Below are 20,907 nucleotides of genomic sequence, written 5' to 3'. Positions count from 1 at the left end.
GATCCCAGTTGTTTTATTACTGGATCATTATTATTGTGCATTAACATGTAAGCAGTACTTCAGTGTTGAAGGTGGTTAAGATGCAGCTAATTAGAAATACTCTATAACCTGTTGTGCAGTTTAGTCTATAACAATGCATCATATCACATTCACTGATTACATGTTTTATATGTAAAATCTTAATCTGAGGAAAAAACAGCAGCTATAGCTGTGGAATAAATGAAGTAGAATATGAAGTAGCCTAAAATAGAAACTTTCAAGCATTTACAGTTGTATGAAAAGATTTGGGTAAATCCATATTTTGCTGATATTTGAAATGAAAAGATGTAAAAACAACCCTGCAGCAAACAGATATAAAGAGTGAGTATTTCTTCAAAAGTCTGCTTATAAATAAATAGTGCTGGAAACGAGTGTAACTGATGAACACAGACTATCTCCACTGACAACAAGCTGTACTTAATTCATGCAGACACACACACACATACATTTCTATTTTCAATGTCAGTGAGACTACAGAAACACACACAGTCATAAAAACACACTCACATATCATATAAACTCCACATGAATCAAAAATCTACCTTATCGAGCTCCTGCAGGTAGGACAGAGCAGCATCACAGGCCCTGAGGTAACAGGACAGACTCTCCTCCTCCCTCTCCGACAGACGAACCCGAGACACTGCAGAAACAGTCTGGTGGTCCAGAGATAGACCTGAAACACAAGGAAACACCCTGATCATGAATTTTACCACCACCTGGTATCATCGACCAGCAAAAGCCCAGTGAATGTGCGGTCTATTACAGAAAGCAAAATATACAATAAAATGTACTATTTAAAGCCTTTCATTGAGTATGAGTTGTGTGTTAGAAGAGAACAAACTCCAGCTGGAGCGAACAAATCAAACAAATGTCGTAAAGGAAAATTACGACATTACGACATAAAGGTAGGTTTACTCATCATAAGGAGTAAGAGCATAAAGTATGTCCTCCGTGGCTCTGAGAAAATAACCCTGATGACATCATCAGGATTATTTTGCCTCAGCTTGGGCTTGAAAGAAGTGAAATTAAAAATGGGTTGCACTGTGTGAAGCATTATGGGAAGCAGATTTCCCAGCATTGCAGGGCTTCCCTCGTACCATGGACTAAAGGTGGGAATAACTCAGGCTTTGGCACCATTCCTTTTTAATCTGTCCCCAGACAGTCTTCTGGATTTATGATTCTTCTAAAAATAGTTCTCCTCAAATTCATTCACATGTAACTCTGGGACTGATGGTCCACCACTTTTTGGTCCAGATTGAAATGTCCCAACAACTAATGGATGGCTTTCCATGATGTTCTGACCACAGCAGATGTTAGCATCAAGTGGGAGAAGCTAAATGAAGATGGTAAACCTAAACCTGTTAAACATGCACATGAGCATTGTTATTGTTCACAGAGCTAGCATGGCTTTTGTCTTTTCCAATACAAATAAAAGTATTACCTTTAGAGCACTGATTGCCCTTTAACAGATGTTACTATGCAGGTTTTCTAGTATTGTGCTGGGCAGACAGATGCTCATTTCAGTCTTCTACAGAGGAAGAAATGAGTGGGGCACTGGTGGTCCAGATGCCAGCTCTGATGTCTCTTAGTGGACTTATTGGTGCAAATAAATGGATGGAGCAGGAACATTACTAGACCGCCGTTGGCCTGTGATAGACAGCAGCCTCAGGCCAGACGCCAGGCCTAATCAAATAAGCAGACAGCTGCCAAGAGACAAGATATCATCATCCAAATATTCACATCTGACTTCATTCCCACAACAATACACAAAACATATACACAAAAAGGCATGGGAAGGAGCTAAGCAACCCCCACGTGATCTGATCTGTTGTCTCATGTAGCCTCTGAGAGTCATCATAACAATCCACTGTAAATATCATCTACTGGGTTCCAAAACAATCAGAGGAAATCAAAATCTGACTGTTACTGTAATAACATTCTCCTCAGTTTCATGAGCATGAGGTCATGTCCGATTGCCAGGAAACAGGGAGTGAAATGACATGATGATGATGATGAGTGTGACAAGGCTCTCCAGTGCTAAGAGGACTATGGACTGTGTAATGTTATGTGACCTTTGACTTTCATAATGTTGACGGAGATACTCAAGATGGTATCTGACTGGAAAAAACACATTTTATAACGAGACTGTATTTTTGATTTCTTCAGACAGCTTGTGTGACTGTGAGTAACAGTGAACACTTCCTTGGCATATGACTCACCATCATCAGGTTTTTAAAACAGCATCTGTATAGAAATCTGTCAGAATACACAGCAGTTGCAGTAAATCTGTTCCCAAGAGAGCTTTAAGTCATTACTTCACTCTGAATCTATCCAATCTGAGACATTATTACTCCCAAAGGTGTCTTCAGGAGAGGAAGCTAGAGAGAAAACACAAAGGTCGTCTTTGTTGTGCACAACGATGGGGCCAGCTTTTCCAGATTTTCACATCATCAGTGTCATCCACAAACTGAGGTTAAAACTCAAACAAATACTCGAGGAAGTTACGGACACCACTGTCTGTCCAATCAAGCTGATGATTTCCAGCCATCTTACATTAATTTCCACAGACCAAATTTCATCTGCTCGCCCGCCCCTCCCTCACCTCCCTCTATATCCACATCCAAACTCCATACAAGGTCATTGTGATTTTAGGGCTTTAATAGCTCCTTGCAAAGGGATTAGGAATGGGATCATTGAGGAAATGTATGCAGGGAACTGTTCAGTCCTGCCTGTGGTGTTTTTCAAGGAAAGGTGCCAGTCTTCAGTGCTGCTCCTGCTTACATAAGGCTCAGGCTAACAGGTAGGAGAGCTGCTGCAAATGTAAACTGTGCAGCACTACAGAGTCTGAAGTCCCACTGACAGCGAACATATGGCTTTAGCTCACATACAGTAGGTTCATGGAAGCCATGATCATTTTTACACTAAAGATGGAAATAGCTTTGTTACGCACTATAGTTGCATGGTCTAAGACCTCTGCACAAGTTTCTCTGAACACTTGTTTATATTCACTGTTTCTCACCAAAATTCTTTGGCAGTAACCATAAGGTCTAACAAAAGTGATGAATTTATTCCCTTCCTTGATGAACATTTGCTAGCTGCATCCTTTACAACCATATTTGTGAGCTGATTATTAACTGTTAATCCAGGTAACAGTGTAAAACCACTGGCAGGCCTGTGGATTACATCACCAGCACAAATTTGATATCTTTTTTCAATAATTTTTCAATTTTCAATAACCCTGCTGCTTCCCATCATTGCTAGTGCTAATCCCACCCCCCCTTTTCTTCTCTACCATTGGTGTGTGTGTTTGTTGGTCTGTTACTTTTATTAAGATGACCAAATTGGAAGTATTGTTTTCCACTAGCTTTCCACCACCTAGCCATATAAAAGTTCTCAAAAAGGGTATATAAGACTGAATTTCATAGAGAAGGAAACCGCTCTCACTTAGTTGAAATGTCTTCGACTTCTGGAAACACCCAAATCATGTGTGGCCGGACACAACTGCTTGGATGTTTTTTACCTATATATGATTCTGTTTTCACTTCATTTTAAATGTTTCTGCTTTTTGTGTTGGAAAAGCTTGAATGCTATAAATGTCAAATGCTCATTTGTTCATCATAATCATATAATAATTGAGTGAGTGTAAATAATTCTTGAGCCATGTTTTTATAGTTTTCAGGTGTGTTAACATTGTGCTCAATATACACTGCTTGCATTTAATACATTCAAGACAATGTGCAGGAATATTGGTTTGTAAAGTTTGAACTTCTGTCTGATGCACCTGAAAAGGAAATGCTGGATGTGCAAGACTCTTTCTTAACCTTGTACTTATCAAAGAAACTGTTGAGATCTAGGACCATGTTGGCATTGCTACATTGAATCTGACTGGGGAAGAAGTGAGTGATCAGATGATCAGCCAGCGTAGAAAGACAGAGAGTAAAACTGAAGGTGACTGTATTGTAACATCTGTAATAACTCCACATTACACAGGGAAACTCTACATGCACAACAATAGCACATACAGTTATGATTAAAATAACAATTCTACTGTTAACCTTAATTGTCTCCTCCAAATAAGTTTGATGGTCATTGAGGTTTGATAAAAATGTGTCCCATTGTTGTGCTGCTTTAATTTGAACCGTCTGATTTCTTTTTTAGTGATGTTGCTGTGTTCCCAGACCTGACCTATTACTACTGTAAGTATGAAAATAAGACCCAAGTTATATTCATCCAGAACTGCCCTTTAGGTTTTAGAGAGGCCCTGTACCTTTAATGACAAACGCCTCAGCCAGCAGTCGCAGATGGTAGGTAGGCTGGTCATCCTGTGTCAGCTCCTCCAGTCCCACCCTGGCACACATTCCCTGGGCGTCACGGTAGCGACCCTGCACATAATGCACCTTGGCCATCAGCAGCAGAGCCTCATTCAAGTACCTGGGCTGGAGGAGGAATAAAGGGTTGGCAATAACTGAAGCAACACAAAGACTTAGATTTGTATATAAAGCTCCCTGTGCTTTGTGCCATAATGTACTGCCTTTCTTAGGTTAAAATGTATAAAATAAGCTTTATAAAGGCAGAGTTTTAATAGGATAGCCTGAAACAACAGATTAGACTGACTGTGAGACGGCCTCGGCTCAGGATGGTGTTGAGGTGGCCTTTCGCCCTGCACAATTTGAGCTGGGTCTTGTCCATCAAAGGTGTGGAACTCCGCAACAGGTCCATGTTCTCCTGCAGGCACTCCTCCAGCAACGCCTCAGCCATCAGCAGTGTCCCGTAATCGTCTGGGGGTGGGATTTCAAAAAGTTAAAAGAGAACTGAGTTTGCTTGAGACGGTCTGAGCTCAGGGTCACAGGTCATTTGTTTCTGAAGCCAAAGCAAACTTCACACAGTCCATTAAAAACAGCATTTCCCACCGGCACAGAGAGAGAAGTTAAAATATGCCAGAGTCCTGAGGCCTATTTAGAAGATACAGTTTCCATTTCCCTTGTACTTTCCTTAAATAGCGTTAACATTGTAGTCACATGATAAACATTCCACATCTCCACAAGATATCAAGGTTTACTCATACTAACCTTGTTCTGAGTGTGCCTGATATTCACTCATGTGCAGTAGTAAAACTCAGTTTTTGTGTACACACATGCTCGATTAAAGCCTTCCTGTTTAGCTTTTTCATTCACTGTGTGTGTGTGTGCATGTGTGTGTTCTGACGCCAGCTCTGTGAGCAGTGTTTATGTTCTGATACTTGACATATTTGCCAGTTGGTTTTATCAGCACAGCCAAGGCTGAAGTTATCAGTGAGGGGAAAGTGAGGGATAAACAGCAGGACGTGTCTCAGCCCATAACTGCAGGAAAAGCTATTTAATGATTTCAAACAAGTTGCAACGTAGACTTTGGTAAGAGCAGTGTCGCAATAAAGTAATGAGGAGGTAAGACTATTATTGGACAGAGAGAGAGAGTCAGAGAGAAAATATTCTTGTTTCAATGCAAACAGATTGGTAAGGTAGTAAAAGAAAATGCCCTCGAGTTTACTCACTTTGTTTTCCAGGTGTTTTTTTTTTTTTTTGTGCTCTAATTTCATCTCCTTTTATCTTCATCATCCTCAGTTAGTAATCAGTAGGAGTTACACATTTGAACTCCACAGAGAACAGGCAGGTCTTAAGATAAGCGATCTTGTGGTGTAGTGTAAAATGGCTGTAATCAGTATTTTTGTATTAACAAGGGATCATGTGACTGTGAAAGGTGTTGTTCACGGTGACAAACCCATAGGTAACTAGAATTTTTTTTTTTTTTAAGAAAAAAAAATGATTTCCATTTTCCCTTTTTCCAGTCCAAGGTTAGCAAATAGCTAACACAGTAGAGAACTTAGCAGCTACAGGGCCAGATATTTTCCTCGGGAGCTGGTGGAGACCAAACACATTGGACTTAGGATTCAGGTGGAGAGAACCATGACTCCAAATGAGGGCTAAAAACAAATGCTCCTTAAATGTTGGTTGTCTAAATGAACAACTGTTTGCTGACATGTTAACTGTATCAACTGCTGTATATCAGTTATGTGTTTACATTTACATTACTCTGCTGTCCCCATATGGCCAAAAGTGTTATTTCCAATTTTAAATTATCTTAAGACTAACCCACATCCATGGCCACATTGTGTTACTGTGTGCTATCCACAGGCAGCTTTTACCATATACCACAAAAGTACCCTATATAGAGTTTAAAAAGCCAAAACTTAACACTTCTTGAATAAGATTCTTGCGGGGAAACACTGAATCCTTTACATACTTATGTATTATCATACCTATTTACTTAATGATTTAAAGCTACCCCACTGAGTTAAAGCTGTGGAGCTGATGGGTGGTGGTAATGTTCGAATTTACGAAGAAGAAGAAACAAAACATGGAAGTAAACACTGTAGCTTAACAAAAACGTAACAAAAAACTTTGCAAATGTTTAATGAGGAATGAAATGTTTGTTCAGCCTCAATGACACACTGAATGTTAACATACATTTTTAGTTTAGAGGAAAACGTCACAGCATTTAAGTCTAGAAATACTGAAATCAGCCTATGAAATACCAACCTATGAAATGTTTTAATTTTAGAGCATAATTCATCCAGATTTGTGAAACTCTAAAATTCCCAGAAAAACACTGAGAACATGATCCAGTGTGTCCTTAATAGTAGCTACAGCTCATTAGTGTATTTGCCTATGCAGAGTAACTGGCTGCTTTTTTACAGTTTTACAGGCTGGTTTTTACTGCTTACTTGAATTCCTTATTGCTTCACCTCCCATGAAGTTCCTCTATCTCTAATAAACTCTCTGAGTCTTCAATGCACACTCACTGTCATCAGATCAGCTAATGTGAAGCATGCATGCGCACAGTAATACTACATTGATTTAACACATCAGTGCGTGTGCAGGCAGGGAGAAACTGCTGGTCTGCACTATCAGCCAGTTATGGGCTCAACAACAGCAGACAAGCAGTCAAGTCACCTGAACCCATATTTACTTTACCGAGGTGAGAGGTGGAGGCAGGTGCATTAGTGACTTACCGAAGTAATGCTTTATGGAGCACAGAACCATAAGTGTGTTTGCATTTCTAGGAGCACAAGTACAGTGTGGAATGATTTCAAGGGCGTAGGTAGGCAGTGAGTAGTTCACAGTTCACTGGAAAATCTTGTCTTGTGTGAGAAATAGCAGGTGGGACTGTCTGTCCTGTATGAGGGGTGTTAACAATGTGGACGCCCATACAGTATCTCTGATCATGTGCACAGCCTCTCATTGTGTGTACTGTAAACTTCTAGTGTACACAATGCACAATTATTCACGGGGACATCTGGTAACCCCTCTGTGACCCCTGGTCTGACCCACAGGGACAGATGCACTCAACTCATTATTATTAACATCATTACTATTATTGTTGTGGTTGTGGAATACATGTGCTGAGGAAACCTTTAAGTACAGTAACTCACTCTATGTTGTTGTAAGTCCAAAGTCCAGCTTGTTAATAGAACAATCCCTGCACTGTAAAAAATGTCCATCCTTGACAAACAATTAGAATTCTTACTGAGCCTGAGTGTATACACATATTATTGTTCCCAATGCAACTTATTTCAAAGCATGTTTAGTATCAAGAATTTTCTAAAACTAACTCAACAAATAACTTCCTGAAACAAGTGAAAGAGCTTCCCTAAAAACAAGTGGAATTTTCCCCCCACTTAATATGAGCGAGTCAAGGTTATCAACCTGTAATGGGATCCTGTAAACTTTTTTAAATGGTTATTTTTTCCAGTGTGCACATCAGCGAGCAGTCAGGAAGCGTCAGCTTATACCCCCTCCAGGTATTAAACCGCTTCTTTACTCACCGTCCTCGTGCATCCGCGCCGCCTGCATCTGGTCGATGATCGCCGGCATCTTGTCCCACTGGCACTCGGCCCGGTAGCGCTCCAGCTCCGCTTCCAGCCGGATCTGGGTGAAGGAGACTCGGGATGCCATCGCTGCTCTGTCCCGGTGGTGACTGTACTCCCCGGACACGATGGGAGTAACTGCAGACTACCAGGAGAAATAAATGAGTAATCTTTGGAGTGCGGAGGGATGGAGGGTGGAGTGTGGGTTACTACAGGCACAGGAGGTCATGAGCAACAGAAGCCAGTGCGCAAAAGTAAATACATGTTGCTTTTTAAGCAGAGTGAGGATAGGTGTTATAGGATGTTACTGTTAACACAGGACCAAATTATCAGTGTGTAATATTATCTATATCAGGCTTAAGTTTCATAGTTTAACAAGGAAATTTCAGCTATATTCAGAGTAAATACATCTTTTTCACCATAAACAAGCTTCCTTACTGTCTTCTGTCAGAACTTTACAATGAATATTTATTACACTGCACACTATTGTGCATTATTTGTCTTTGGCAGTGCATTAGTGACTCCTGTCTCCTCTTGAAGTGAGCGTGGCACTTTGAGAGGGTTTGATCTGGAGGAAGGGTGTCTTCCTTTTAAGACCCATGTCCCTAATCTTTTCCGTTAACACTTTAACTGGATCAGGTGGGGCTTAAGAAAGAGCAAGGCACAGAAAGCCGTACTCTAATGCAGCAAAGTGTTCAACTCAGCTAAGGCAGGATACACACACATATAAGGTGCTGTTCTTTTCTTTTAATAGTGCTCATTTCATGGATGAGTTCAGTGGGGGGGAAAAAAATCAATTTGTAATTGCTTGGCTTACTCCCTGATCTGGGTTCAGACACATTGGCAGGCTGACGCTGGCTAACCTCCTGGCTCAGTTACAAAATATTACATCTGTCAGCTATTGCACTGTGATATGTAATTGCACTGTATCGAGCACAAGGTTGTACAAACCAATGCACGAGGCAGACAAAGCTAAACTATTTCAGTTCACACTAACTCGCGTTCTTAAATGGGGATATCTGTGAAGCTGAAGGAAAAGGAAGGAATTCACAAGAGTCCACCAGCAGTTCAACAACAGTCAACATTAGTCACGCTGACCACAGCACAGGGTGTAAATACTCAGGGACATCTAAGGGTCACTCACTACTGAGAGGTTTTACTGCGAGTCTATATCAGCTACTTTATGACATAAAATAAAACCTCAAGCCTCCTGAACAGAGATTTTGCGGCCTCATTTTCTCTCTGGAAACTTGACATTTGTTTGACTTGAATCGACGATTCTCCCTCTTCTCAAACAGCGTTCTCCTGAGCGGGGCAGATTTGACAGCTGAGCGGCTGCACCATGCCCCGCCCCCTGCTGACGCAATAACAGAGTCAACTCAAAGATGTAGTTCTCTGTCAAGATAGGTCACATCCAAGAGGTCGCTCCATCGTACGTCAGCGTCGCCTTCATATTGGACCGGGGAAGAACGACCTTTAAACAGACACATACAGGCTAAACTTAGGAAAAGCAGTTAGTCTTGGATGCAGAGCAGTGAATTCATGGTTTTATGATCTACAACAAAACACAAATTATAAACGTTTATCCTCAGCTAGTAAGAATTTTAATAGTTAGGGTTAAATGCTGCTCGACGCTCTAGAGAGACGTGTGTGACACTGTTGGGTTTCCATAACAACAACCTACGTAGTCTAAAATGATTTTGAATTTTTCAGTAAATATTTACAAATAACACACATTATCACTCTTAATCACATTAACGATAATTCCCAACAGTGTATTCTATGAAGCTAATAAAGTAAATGCATACATACATACATACATATTTTCATTTATTATGAATATCTAGCCAAAACTAATGCAGTTGTGCACAACAGTTGTGCAATAAATCCTCCCCTCGAGAAAATTTTAAATTTTTTAAATTTTTTTCACTATTTGTTGAAAGGAGATATTGATTCAGCTGTGTAATCATTATAGAGGATGTAGTCTCTTTAATGCAGTTTCATACCGTTTAATTTTTATGAAGGAATGATGTATTGCAGGACTGATATGTTACACAGCATTGGTTGATGCAGCATCAACTGTATTATTTAAACATCAAACATCGACTCTCGCATTTCTTCAAGTGCTCTATGGGTTGAGCTGACGGTGTAATATCACGGCACCAAAGAGTATAGAAGCCATGAGACGAAACTGTGATGCTTTTTTGACAATTGCCGCTAGATGGTGCTGGACTGAAAACTCTGATGGCAACAGCACATCGTCTCAGCCTGTTTGTATGAGATGTATGTGTGTAAAACCTAAAGAAAACACTCTTGTAACTCCTTCCAATTTTCTTATTTTCCAATCTAAGTTCACCTTGGCTCATTTTGGGAGAAATATACAGCAATGCAGTCACAGTCATTATTATTAGTCCTATAGTAACATCCTGAGCCTGAAAAGGACATCAGACTGACTATGGTCAGACCAATTAAACTATAAATGTTACTCTACTTTTATTCAAGGATAACTTTGTAAATGATTCACAGACAGACATGTGGAAGGATCAGGGTTTTACCAAGTTAAACACAACATTTGTGTTGATCTGAGAGTGAGGGGCAGATGGGTTGTGTTGTCAGGGTCAGATCAGTTTAGGAAATATAGAGTGACTGAAGCTTCAGGTGAACTTATACTAAATTTCCTTAAGATATTCTGTACTCTTCGTTGAGCCTGATGCATCTATTGCCCCAGGCAACGCCCTCTGTCTCATCACTGGAAAGAAAGACAATGACAACAAAGGAGAATTTGATGTCGGAGATGCCCTCTCACTTGTTGGTGGCAAGAGGGAGGGAGAGGGAGGAGGTGAGTCTTCCACAGCAGCCCTTCAAACTAACTTCAGGCCCTTGAAAAAGTAAATCTTTATTTATACAACTCTTTGCAAAACCAGGTTTATAAAGTGCTTCACAGCAAATGAATGCGCTCAATAGCACATGAATACAAACTTCAGATACAAGCAAAAAAAACGTTTAAAGGGATAAAAACGAGAGAGAAAAGAGAAACAAAGAATCAATAAATTCATTTTGAGAAAAGGTCCATCTAGAGATGAGATTTAAAACATTCTACTGACCTGACCCACTGAGGGAGACTGATCCAGGATCTGGGGGCCAGGACAGCAACAAAAACTCAGTCAGTTTGAGCGGGGCACAACCAGAGTTACAGTCAGCAATGTCAAAAGCAGCACATACATCTAGAAAATCTAAAATACAGTTTTCACCATAGTCAGTCTACAACAGGATGACATTCGTGACTCTAAGGAGTCGCACTCTAATTCATCAAATAACTTGTTTTCCTCAAAAACTTTTTCTAATGAAACATTAATGTCGTGCAGTTAAACAGAAGCTCTTCCACGTATCAGCAGCTGATACCCTGCAACTATGTGGTCCAATGTCACCAAGATATGATCAGTAATTTAATTTAATTAAAAAACATTGTCATAAATCAGATGTATTAAAACACCAGAGCACACTGTCTCTTGTATTTTGATAAGACTGGTAATGCTGTTCAGATGATAATATATGCTATTCAAACTCTTCAACAGTTGGATGAATTTTTTTTTGTTGTATTTCATGTGAGTGTGTATTCATATACATGTTTTTGTTATTATAATCTATATATAATAGATCACTGTGATTTCAGTAAATGTCAACAGATGCAACTATTTTTTTAAAAAAAACTGTTGTTGGTTTGAAATTTGATTCTTTCATTCTGGTGAATAAAATTTGATATTAATAACATTGCTACAAAGATAAATGTACTAAATGTGCTCACTGTTAAAATCAATCGGTAAGAAATAAAGCTAATACACAGTGTAGTCTGAAGAACACTCTACAGGCAGATCTGTCCTAACTCGAGTGTCAACTAACTCAGCTGACTACAGGACAGACTGATGAGCAAACTGGTTGTCATGCTGGGGGGCACAGTGGTGCAGTAGTTAGCACTGTCGTCTCATAGCAAGTAGGTTCTATGTGGAGTTTATATGTTCTCCATGAGCCTGCGTGGGTCTCCTGCAGGCTCTCAGCTTTCTCCCACAGTCCAAAGACATGCAGGGTAGGTTAACTGGTGACTTTAAATTGCCTGTAGGTGTGAGTGTGAATGGTTGTTTGTTTCTGTCTCAGCCCTGTGATAGACCAGGGCCTAATGTTAGCTGGGATAGGCTCCAGCTCCCTGGTAAACTGCAAACCAACAATAATCACTGTGCAGTCTGTCAGCTGGGGAACTGAAGGTCCAGCAGTGTAAAGTCCTGACTGAGGGGGAAGCTGTTCTCATCGCACAGGAAGTGACTCCGGATGGTTAAGACGAAGGTTTTCCTTGGGAGGGAGAGGAGGGTCTGGATCCTCTCTGCTGCCACCTGGATGTGTTTCACCTGTGAGCCTGGAGCTATGAGACAAGTAAAAAAATAAATAACAGAGGTTAATGCACAACACTCCTGCCTCACCTGGACTTTTTATTGATTAACTGAATTTCCTGACAGATCAATAAGGCAGGCTTAGGTCAAGTTGACAGTGGATTTCAGGAAATAATTTCAAATGCTCTGTTGCATTTCCATCCATCCATTATCTATACCGCTTATCTGTTTGGAGCCTCTCCCAGCTGACATCAGGCGAGAGGTGGGGTACACCCTGTATGGATTGGCTGTCCATCACAGGATCACAGGATCACACTCACATTCACACCTACAAGCAATTTAGAGTCACTAGTTAACCTAAGATGTATGTCTTTGGACTGTGAGAGGAACACAGGGAGAACATGCAAACTCCACACAGAAAAGCCCAGGGCTCAAACCCTTCTTGCTGTGAGGGGACAGTGCTAACCACTGCACCACCATGCCACCCTCTGTGGCTCTTACAGACTATAAATGTGGAATTCAAACAGGCCATCATAGCTTGAATATTTAATTTTGACTCACTTTTATCCAGATAAGTCTGAATCTTAAATATAAAGTGAAAGCCATAGTGTGCACAAACTGTGCTTGACTGGCAACTCGCTCACTCTGTTGTTAGTTTTGATGCAGCTGTTGCAGCAGTTTGTCATTCAGTATGTGGAGTTCAGTGAAATCTTATCATTCCCACCATCATTCTGTGCAGGCTCTTTAGGGTCTCACATGGACTTTCAGATTCATGGGATTGTTCCCCTTTAGAAATGTTCCACATGAATGAGAAATGTTCCACTTGTGTCAACAGTCCAGACTGTTGGGTCCACAGATTAATAACCCTATCATCGAGATTCAACAGACCAGCCCATGTTTTCCAGTCTTCAGGGGTCCAGTTTTGGTGAGCCTCTGTCCACTGCAGCCTCAGATTTCTGTTCTGACCATCCTGTCTGGCACCAACAATCATGCCACAGCCAAAGGCACTGAGATCCAAATTTTTCTGTGTCTGCACGATTTCCTGCAATGTACTGTGAACAGCACCCAGCAGGTGTGGGTGCTGGGACAGACCCAGACAGTCAGTAAAGTCAGACTGTGTCTCACCTGAGCTCCTGTGGAGTTTATCAGGTGGAGCATCGAGGATATTCTGCAGAGGAACAGGAGGAACCTGAACACACACCTGACTGCTGCCCTGCCCACTCACAGTCAGCACAGCTGGCCTGTAACACACACACACACACACACACACACACACACACACACACACACACACACAGAATGTATTTTTAGGGTTTATCTATCCATATCCAAGTCTTGAAAGTAAGGCAAAAAAAGTTGATGCATTTTCATCTTTTATTCTACAAAAAGAGGATTTCTTAACATGACAAAATCGAAATATTTATGTTTAAACATTTTATTCATTCTTATTGCCATTTTAAAGCCATGTATTAAATACTAAATATTAGCTGAGCCTACTTCTTAAATGTGAGATTTTTTTTGTATATGATAGTAAACTGAATATCTTTGGGTTAAACCTGCTGTCCAGAAAATAATCAGCAGGGAAATCAATAATGAAAAGGACTGTAATGTCTAAAGTGCTTTTTTGTTAGCCTGTGTATAAAAAGGATTTCCTGAAAACACTGATATCAGTCGTACCTGTAGTAGCGGCGTACGGTGGTGTGGGGCAGGCAGGGGTAACAGGGGCCATAGATGCCGTTGGTGTCAGTATTGAGCTCGGCAGAGCAGCGACCACAGCCAGTGTAGGTGACGTCTCCGCTCAGCGCCTCTAGGATACCATCCAGCTGTGTGGAGCTGTCCAGGAGTGGCTGAGTTGCATTCTGGGAGGGTGGAGCGTCTTGGAAGCGGAAGCCAATGACCTGGACTCTGAGCTCCACATCACCTGATGGAGGAGAGAACAAAAAAATAACACCTTCACCTGAAAAGCCTATTAAGTGCTGTAATGTAAAAATGTAGCTCAGTTTGCTCAGTTTTAGGTCTTATGTTTTTTCAGTGTTGACATACTTTGATTTTAGGTCTTATTGAATATGGCAGGCAGGTAAAAGTCTATAATTACTCCAGAGGAACACTGACTCCCATGTAAACTCTGTTCTGTATTTACAGCACTGTCTGTTTCAATAAATCTCAATTTGCAAATATCTCAAATATATCTCAACAAATTTGAGGGGGATGGATGAAGTTTTAGAACATACAAAATAAATTGTTTTAATTTCATTTTCCTTATAATTTTCTTTGAATATATATGCATAAAAGAAGTCTAGGTGCTGACCAGGCAGAACCATGACTACATCATTATTATGATAAAGAGTGATGCTTTCAGGGAGCATTGTGCATTTCAACACCGTGCCTGCCATACGTAATAAAAACATAGATTGTCTCTCTCTCAAGGGCTTGCAGGTGTAGACACTGAAAATAGCTGTCAACTTAATTTTGTTTTTTAACAAAAAATAAAAATAATGTTCTGCGTTGAATAATATTATGTCCTGATTCACTGACAAGAAAAAGCTAAAACTGTTTATTGAGCATCTAAGCATGCTGCCTGTACATCCTGCACAGTAAAAATTTCCAAATGGGCATGCCAGTATTTTAGTCAGCCTGTATTCTGAAAGTTTGTTTTTTTTTTTTTTTTACTTTACCATCAGTTCAGGACAACTGAAGGACAGAAGTTTATTACAGTTCTGACAATTGCACCAGATAATAGTGCTGCACTTTTGCAAAGGTCATGCTACAGTGATCAGGCTCTCAGGCTCACCGCTGTATTTCTGGGACAGCAGCGTGTCGAGGTCCAGCTCCAGACTGCTGATGCTGCTGCTGTTTCTTTTTTGGTTGTGTCGTGATGGGAGGAAATCCTGCATTCGCCGGTCGGTGGGGTCCAGGGGCTGGACAGAGCTCCAGGGGGTGGAGTGCAGCTCAGGGAGGTCAAAGGTCAAACCCTCCCTCACCAGGAGGACATGGAAGTCCCAGACAGCAGCTGAAGGAGACAGAGGAGCTTTTTGTAATTTTGTAAGCTGACCCTCTAAGATCGGTGTGTCAGCATACTTATAGTACAAGCAACAGTGTGTGTGTGTGTGTGTGTGTGTGTGTGTACCCCTGTCTCTCTTGAAACGAGGCAGCCAGTCCACAGCAGCTCCCCACAGCAGCAGCGCCCCCTGCTGACCATTTGGCTGCTCCACATTCAGAACCAGCTTTCAACTGAACTGCTGATCTGGAGCGAGACTCCGCCTCATTCCGCCACACTGTCACACACACACACACACACACACACACACACATTCATTTCTGTCTTTCAATGAAATGAATCAACAGGACAGGTACAGAGTGATATAATTCCACTCAATGTGTGTGTCATAGACTCACCTGAGCTGATATGCGTGTGTGTGACACGCAGCAGGGCGTGAACCAGTGTGTTGACCCTCAGTGACCTCAGGGTGGCGTAGGGGAGGCGATTCAGGTCCTGAAGTGGGTGGGGGGGCAGAGACACCAGCAGAGGGCGTCGCTCCCTCAGAAATCCATACAGAGAGCTGAGAGTATGAACATTAACATGCTGCGGAGCTGAAGAGAGAGAGAGAAGTAACAGAGTAAGAGGTGTGGAGGAATTGCAGCTGAAACACTTCAGCTGTGGTGGCTGATGATTGGTCGCAGGGTGGGTTGAGCTGTACCTGGTGGCGAGGTGGAGGCAGTGATCTGTCCAAGGCTGAGCAGTTTGCTGCTGAAGGTTGACTGCAGCACCGTCTCTCCTCTCCACCTGTCTTCATTAACCTGCAGTCCTGATCAGAGACGGCACTGTAAACCACACTTCATGTGAAACATCTCGTGTGTGTGAAGGTATGAGTTCTGTCTCTTCAGAGACAGCTCTATCAGGATGGTCTGTAATTCCACACTGCTAATTTTGAGTGGAATTCTACATGAAAACACTGTACACTTTACATTGCCGTCATGATCGTGGCAATTCCATTGAAAAGAATGGATTTCAGTCAGAAGTCTTGCTGTTATAAATGCTGGTGTGAATGGGCTCTAATCTGGTATTTTTCACCACCAAAAATTGAGATTTTTTTTTTCTAGAATTTAAAACCATGTTTTAAAGTGACAGTGAAAACAGAGCTTTTCAAAAGCACCACCCAATGATTTATCTGGTAGTCACATCACTTGTTGATATGTTGGTTGTGCACTGATGATGTGCTCTTAATGTTGTGGCTGTTGTGGCTGTTTGAGGAAGGTTTGGTTAAGATTTGTTACTTTGACAGCTAGAGTCAATCAACAAATGATCAGAGCTCAACATTGTATTAAAAACCAACATCAGACAATCACACCTACACCACACAGTGACTGGCCAGTTTGCAACAATGGAAAATGGGTGAAGGCTGGGCATTTCAGATATTGTTCAACAAGACAAAGAGTTTGAAGTGGACTGAGCCCATTAGCTATCATGTAAAAGTAAAGTGGTCAGATCTTGTACCTGTGATAAGCAGAATATCTCCAGGACTCACAGTCAACGCCCAGAATGCCGCCCGCCGCCACAGCACCACTTTCATCTCAACGTCTGACTGGTCTGTCACCACCATGGATGCCAGAGGGACATAAGTCCCTGCTGATGGCCCAGACTTCACCTTTAAACCAACAAGTCAGACACTTAACCTCAAACAGAGGTAATGCAGAAAGTTAAAACATTACATAATCTAAAAAAGTATCAAAAGAAGGTTTGTTCTTTTAACATTAGAAATGTTATATAATTTAAAAGTGCAGTGGAGAACATCTCACCTTGATCTCCTTTAGGTGACAGGGATGAACCACCGCCACCAGAACTGAGTATCGCACCCCTGGTTTGTAACACCGAACCAGAAGTGTGGTAGGACCTTGGAGGCTGACTGTGGTGCTGTCCGATGACGCCTCACTCCTGGAGTCCTCAGAGATTCGGGCTTTCTTGAAATTGGGAGATTTGGTGGGGGAGTCGAGGGCAGTTGTAGACTCAGCCACCTGGGAGCAGAGCACACCGTCTGTTGTGGCCTCGAGGACGACGCCCCCTTCCTCCACACTTGGGGTTGAGCAGGGTTGACTGAAGAGCTCAGCTGAGGCTCCAGGTGACGGGGTTAAAGGACTGAAGAGCTCTGGGGTGCTGGAGGAGATGGAGGGTGGTGTTTGGGTGTGTTTGGTTGGGGTCTGAGGAAGCAGGGTTTTCTCAGGGCTGGCTGGTGATTGTGCGCCGCGCCTGCCTCTCAGGACTAAGGCCTGACTCAGGGTCCAGGTGGTGAGGTATTGAGTCCTAACACTCAGAGGAGAGGCTGCTGGCGATGACTGGTGTTTAGAACAGCATGGAGGTTCAGGTTCATGTTGTGATTGTTCTTGCTCTGGTTGAGCTGCAGGGAAACAACTGTCCAGATACTCAAGAACTGAAGCTGAAGATTGATCTTCCTTTTCAGGATCTGATTCTTCATCTTGGCTCATAAATCTCTCTACAGGTCTGTGATCATCTGGGCAAAGATCTTTTTCAGTGTTACAATTGCAGCTTGATCCTGCTTGTTCTTCCTGTCCTTGTGATGCCTTTGTGGTCCATCCAGCGTCATCCAGATTGGTGTTGGTCTGATCATCTTGGTCTCGTAAATTCGGCGTAGTTGGGTCAACTTCTACATCCTCCCTGCTGGTTCCTTCCTCCTCTCCTGACAATCTTGCTTGTTTTCTAGCCTCCTCTGAAAAGTAAGCAAATTATTAGTATTTGTTCACTTATTTTTAGTTAAAGAGACTACACTAATTTTCCCTTTTTTAATGATGAAGTTTTATCATTCATCATTTATCGTTACCCTGGTACATTGGAAAAACTTGAAGGAAAATAGATTTAAAGCTACTTTGTGTAGTCTTTAAATTTTTTGACTTTTGTGCCATGTAGCGGTGGCTTCAATACAGATCCAAACCAGGAAAACTGAGATGAATAAACTGAAAGAAACACACAGACTGCAAATGAAATTTTTGAAAGAAGAGATAGTCACATAAGTAAATTAGTGGCTTTAAAATACATACTTTACTTTATTATATTTACATCTAGCTAAATGATCATTTGAGTAGAAATTTATACAACACTTCAAACTAGACATTAACTGAATTAAACTGATCTTTACTGTTGTCGTAACAGTATAAATTTTTATTACTGTAGATTTTGTATCTATTTGTATCATCAACAAATCTCATGTGTAGAGTCAAACCAACAGCCTCTCAGCTCCAAGCCCACTGATACCTACTGAACATGTAAATCTGAAAAAAAAAAAAAAAAAAAAAAAAAAAAAAAACACCTTCTCAGTCCTTCCTCTTATGTCCCTGAATGCCTCACCGGTTGCTGGCCTGAGGTGTCCGTCTGTCCAGGTTAACTCCAGGTGCCTCCATCTGGCAGGGGGGCGACGCTCGCTCTCCACCCCAGCTTGCGACACTGAGAATGGGCCGGAGGAGGGAGGAGGAGCCCCCAGGAAAACATGGATCTTGGGCCGGTCACACATGCTGTCAGCTGAGATGGATAAATATGGAAGTTTATTTACAGCAAAATGTCAGGTCTCATCATTACTGGTTTAATAAATTCAGATCTTTTTAATGTTGTCTTATTCAGTCCATATTTATATTAACAGTTCCCATTTCATTGATCAGCATGTCTTTTACCTATGTGCTTCTGTGCATGCATCTGACAATGTAGAACAATGGTGACCTGTATGAAGTTTATCATATTATCATATTATTATTGCTCTGTGCACTTAGAAATCATGTCAACAACTTTATCAGTTTAGTCTATATTCAGTTTTTAGGATGACTGGACTACAGTTGAAAAAGCCCCTTGGCAATGTTTATGAATGCAGTGTCCCTGTTAAATAAACCAATAAATGAATGAATAATACTGTAATACTCATTTGCAATTTTAAAAAGAATGTCACAGACACTTCCTTATACATGGCCACATCATTTTTGGTAATGACTCAGGTTTTGTAATGCTGTTGTTTAAATATCTTTAGTAAACCAAAGACATCACCTCTGAGACGAGTCTGAGAAACTATGGACGGTACTTTTCACTATTACCTGACATGTTATAGATGAGACAATTTATTGATAGAAAGCTGCAGCACTTATACTTTTTTTTCTTTTGGCCTGTATAAAGATTTCAAGCATTTGCTTTCTCTGCTTAGCAATGTATATCTGCCTTGATTTATTCCTCAGCTACTTCCATCCTCTCTGCTGCACTGCAGAACAGCAGCAGCAACATCAGACGATACAGAGATAAGACGTGGTCGGACACAGAAGCTCAGATTAGTCGATTCAGGGAATGAACATAATGAAACTGCTACTTTCTGCTTACTCTGTGTGCTGCTGTTGCCAGTGCAAACAAAACTAAGGTTAGTTTGATTAGGACAAACAAACGTTAAAATGGTTAAAAAGGGGTGTGTCTGATAATGGTGTCACCCAAGGTGTCATCCATGTCCATTATTGAGCACACCCCTTGCCTCTCTGCCATGTGTTTTTTAATGACTCTGGCCTCAAGCTGAAATGCCTTGTTCTGACAATAAAGTTGTTCTGTGTACTACAATGTTGCTGGAGTTTCTACCTCTGCAGACTTTTTCCCTTCTACATGAACACCATAGCGATATTGTACCACAAATCCCCTCTTTGCTCAGTTAAACAACAACAAAGTAACAGCAACCAGCATCCCAGACACTGTCAAACACATTGGAATCAAGTGCAGTATTTTCACTATCAAATGCTGAATTTAGCAAATGAAAAAACTTGAAGCCTGATGTGGGCACACTGAAGGGGCCAGTGTTCTCCATCAGAACATACACGTCTGGTGGTCAAACAGGTGGTCAGATGGACATGAACTGAGTGTTGAAGTTCTCAAAGGCTTCTTTTCAATATACCGTGGCTTTGACTGAACCTCATTTGTCACTCTGGACAAAGTATCTGCCACATGTATAACACTGTGTGCCACATTGTCCCGTCTGTGTGCACAGGTGCTCCCTTGGTCAGTTCGGCTTTGTAAATGAAATTTCTAACATCAGCTGGATCCTTTCCAGTTGAATAAAGGTGAAGACCAGACTGAAACTGAATCTCTCTACAGGTGAACATGTGCTTTTCAGATATTGTTCCACAGGGTCAAGTGTTACATAGTGTTACATAAGAACAACTGAGTTTCTGGATCATTTCCATCACTGTTGCATGTTTTTGGTCAAAATCACTGTAAAAGGAAACGTCTCTCTTGGGTACTTTTGCAGTTTGAAGTCAAACTGAACAACATGTTAGATGTTACACAACCATGACTGAGCAGAAACAGTTCAGACTGAGGAGGCAGAACATGGTTCCATCCACTTGATGGATGCAGACAGCTGGTGTGTTTCACAGCTGGGAACAATAACCAGGCCATAAATGTTCCTTCAGCAGAGCCACTGGCTCGCCACAGCTCCACCAATCAGAGGACAGGGTGCTAGGGGAGGTGGTGGTGTGTTAACTTTAACGAAGAGGTTCAGGTTGGGGAAAAATTGAGGTTTAGACCTGTTTTAGACCTGGTCATCTCCTATCAGT

General features: G+C 41.5%; 2 protein-coding genes across 4 annotated transcripts in view; both read right to left on the bottom strand.

Annotated features, from left to right (window-relative positions):
• Positions 1-9,305, bottom strand: part of ttc7a (tetratricopeptide repeat domain 7A) — a 49,531-nt gene extending 40,226 nt beyond the window's left edge. Inside the window, exons 1-5 of one of the 3 annotated variants that reach the window (XM_051076654.1) lie at positions 9,143-9,305; positions 7,901-8,087; positions 4,654-4,817; positions 4,307-4,475; positions 582-712 (exon numbers count right to left, since the gene is read on the bottom strand). In XM_051076654.1, the coding sequence (XP_050932611.1) occupies positions 582-712; positions 4,307-4,475; positions 4,654-4,817; positions 7,901-8,087; positions 9,143-9,199 (708 nt within the window). In that variant the 5' untranslated portion in view covers positions 9,200-9,305. Of the gene's footprint in view, positions 1-581; positions 713-4,306; positions 4,476-4,653; positions 4,818-5,108; positions 5,218-7,900; positions 8,088-9,142 lie in introns of those variants that run through there. The other 2 variants (XM_018694609.2, XM_051076655.1) reach the window with 2 other exon arrangements.
• Positions 9,306-10,819: 1,514 nt separating this feature from the next.
• Positions 10,820-19,035, bottom strand: shld2 (shieldin complex subunit 2). Its single transcript, XM_018694610.2, is given in 11 exon segments — positions 10,820-12,356; positions 13,450-13,565; positions 14,002-14,245; positions 15,116-15,334; positions 15,452-15,545; positions 15,547-15,599; positions 15,721-15,915; positions 16,023-16,130; positions 16,820-16,970; positions 17,122-18,047; positions 18,683-19,035. Coding segments are annotated over 11 exon segments (2,442 nt in total). The 5' UTR covers positions 18,846-19,035; the 3' UTR covers positions 10,820-12,183.
• Positions 19,036-20,907: the final 1,872 nt, after the last annotated feature.

The sequence above is a fragment of the Lates calcarifer genome, linkage group LG16_LG22, assembly GCF_001640805.2.
Source record: "Lates calcarifer isolate ASB-BC8 linkage group LG16_LG22, TLL_Latcal_v3, whole genome shotgun sequence".
NCBI lineage: Eukaryota > Metazoa > Chordata > Actinopteri > Centropomidae > Lates > Lates calcarifer.
The sequence above is the reverse complement of the archived record's forward strand: the minus strand, read 5'-3'. Positions and strand labels throughout refer to the sequence as shown.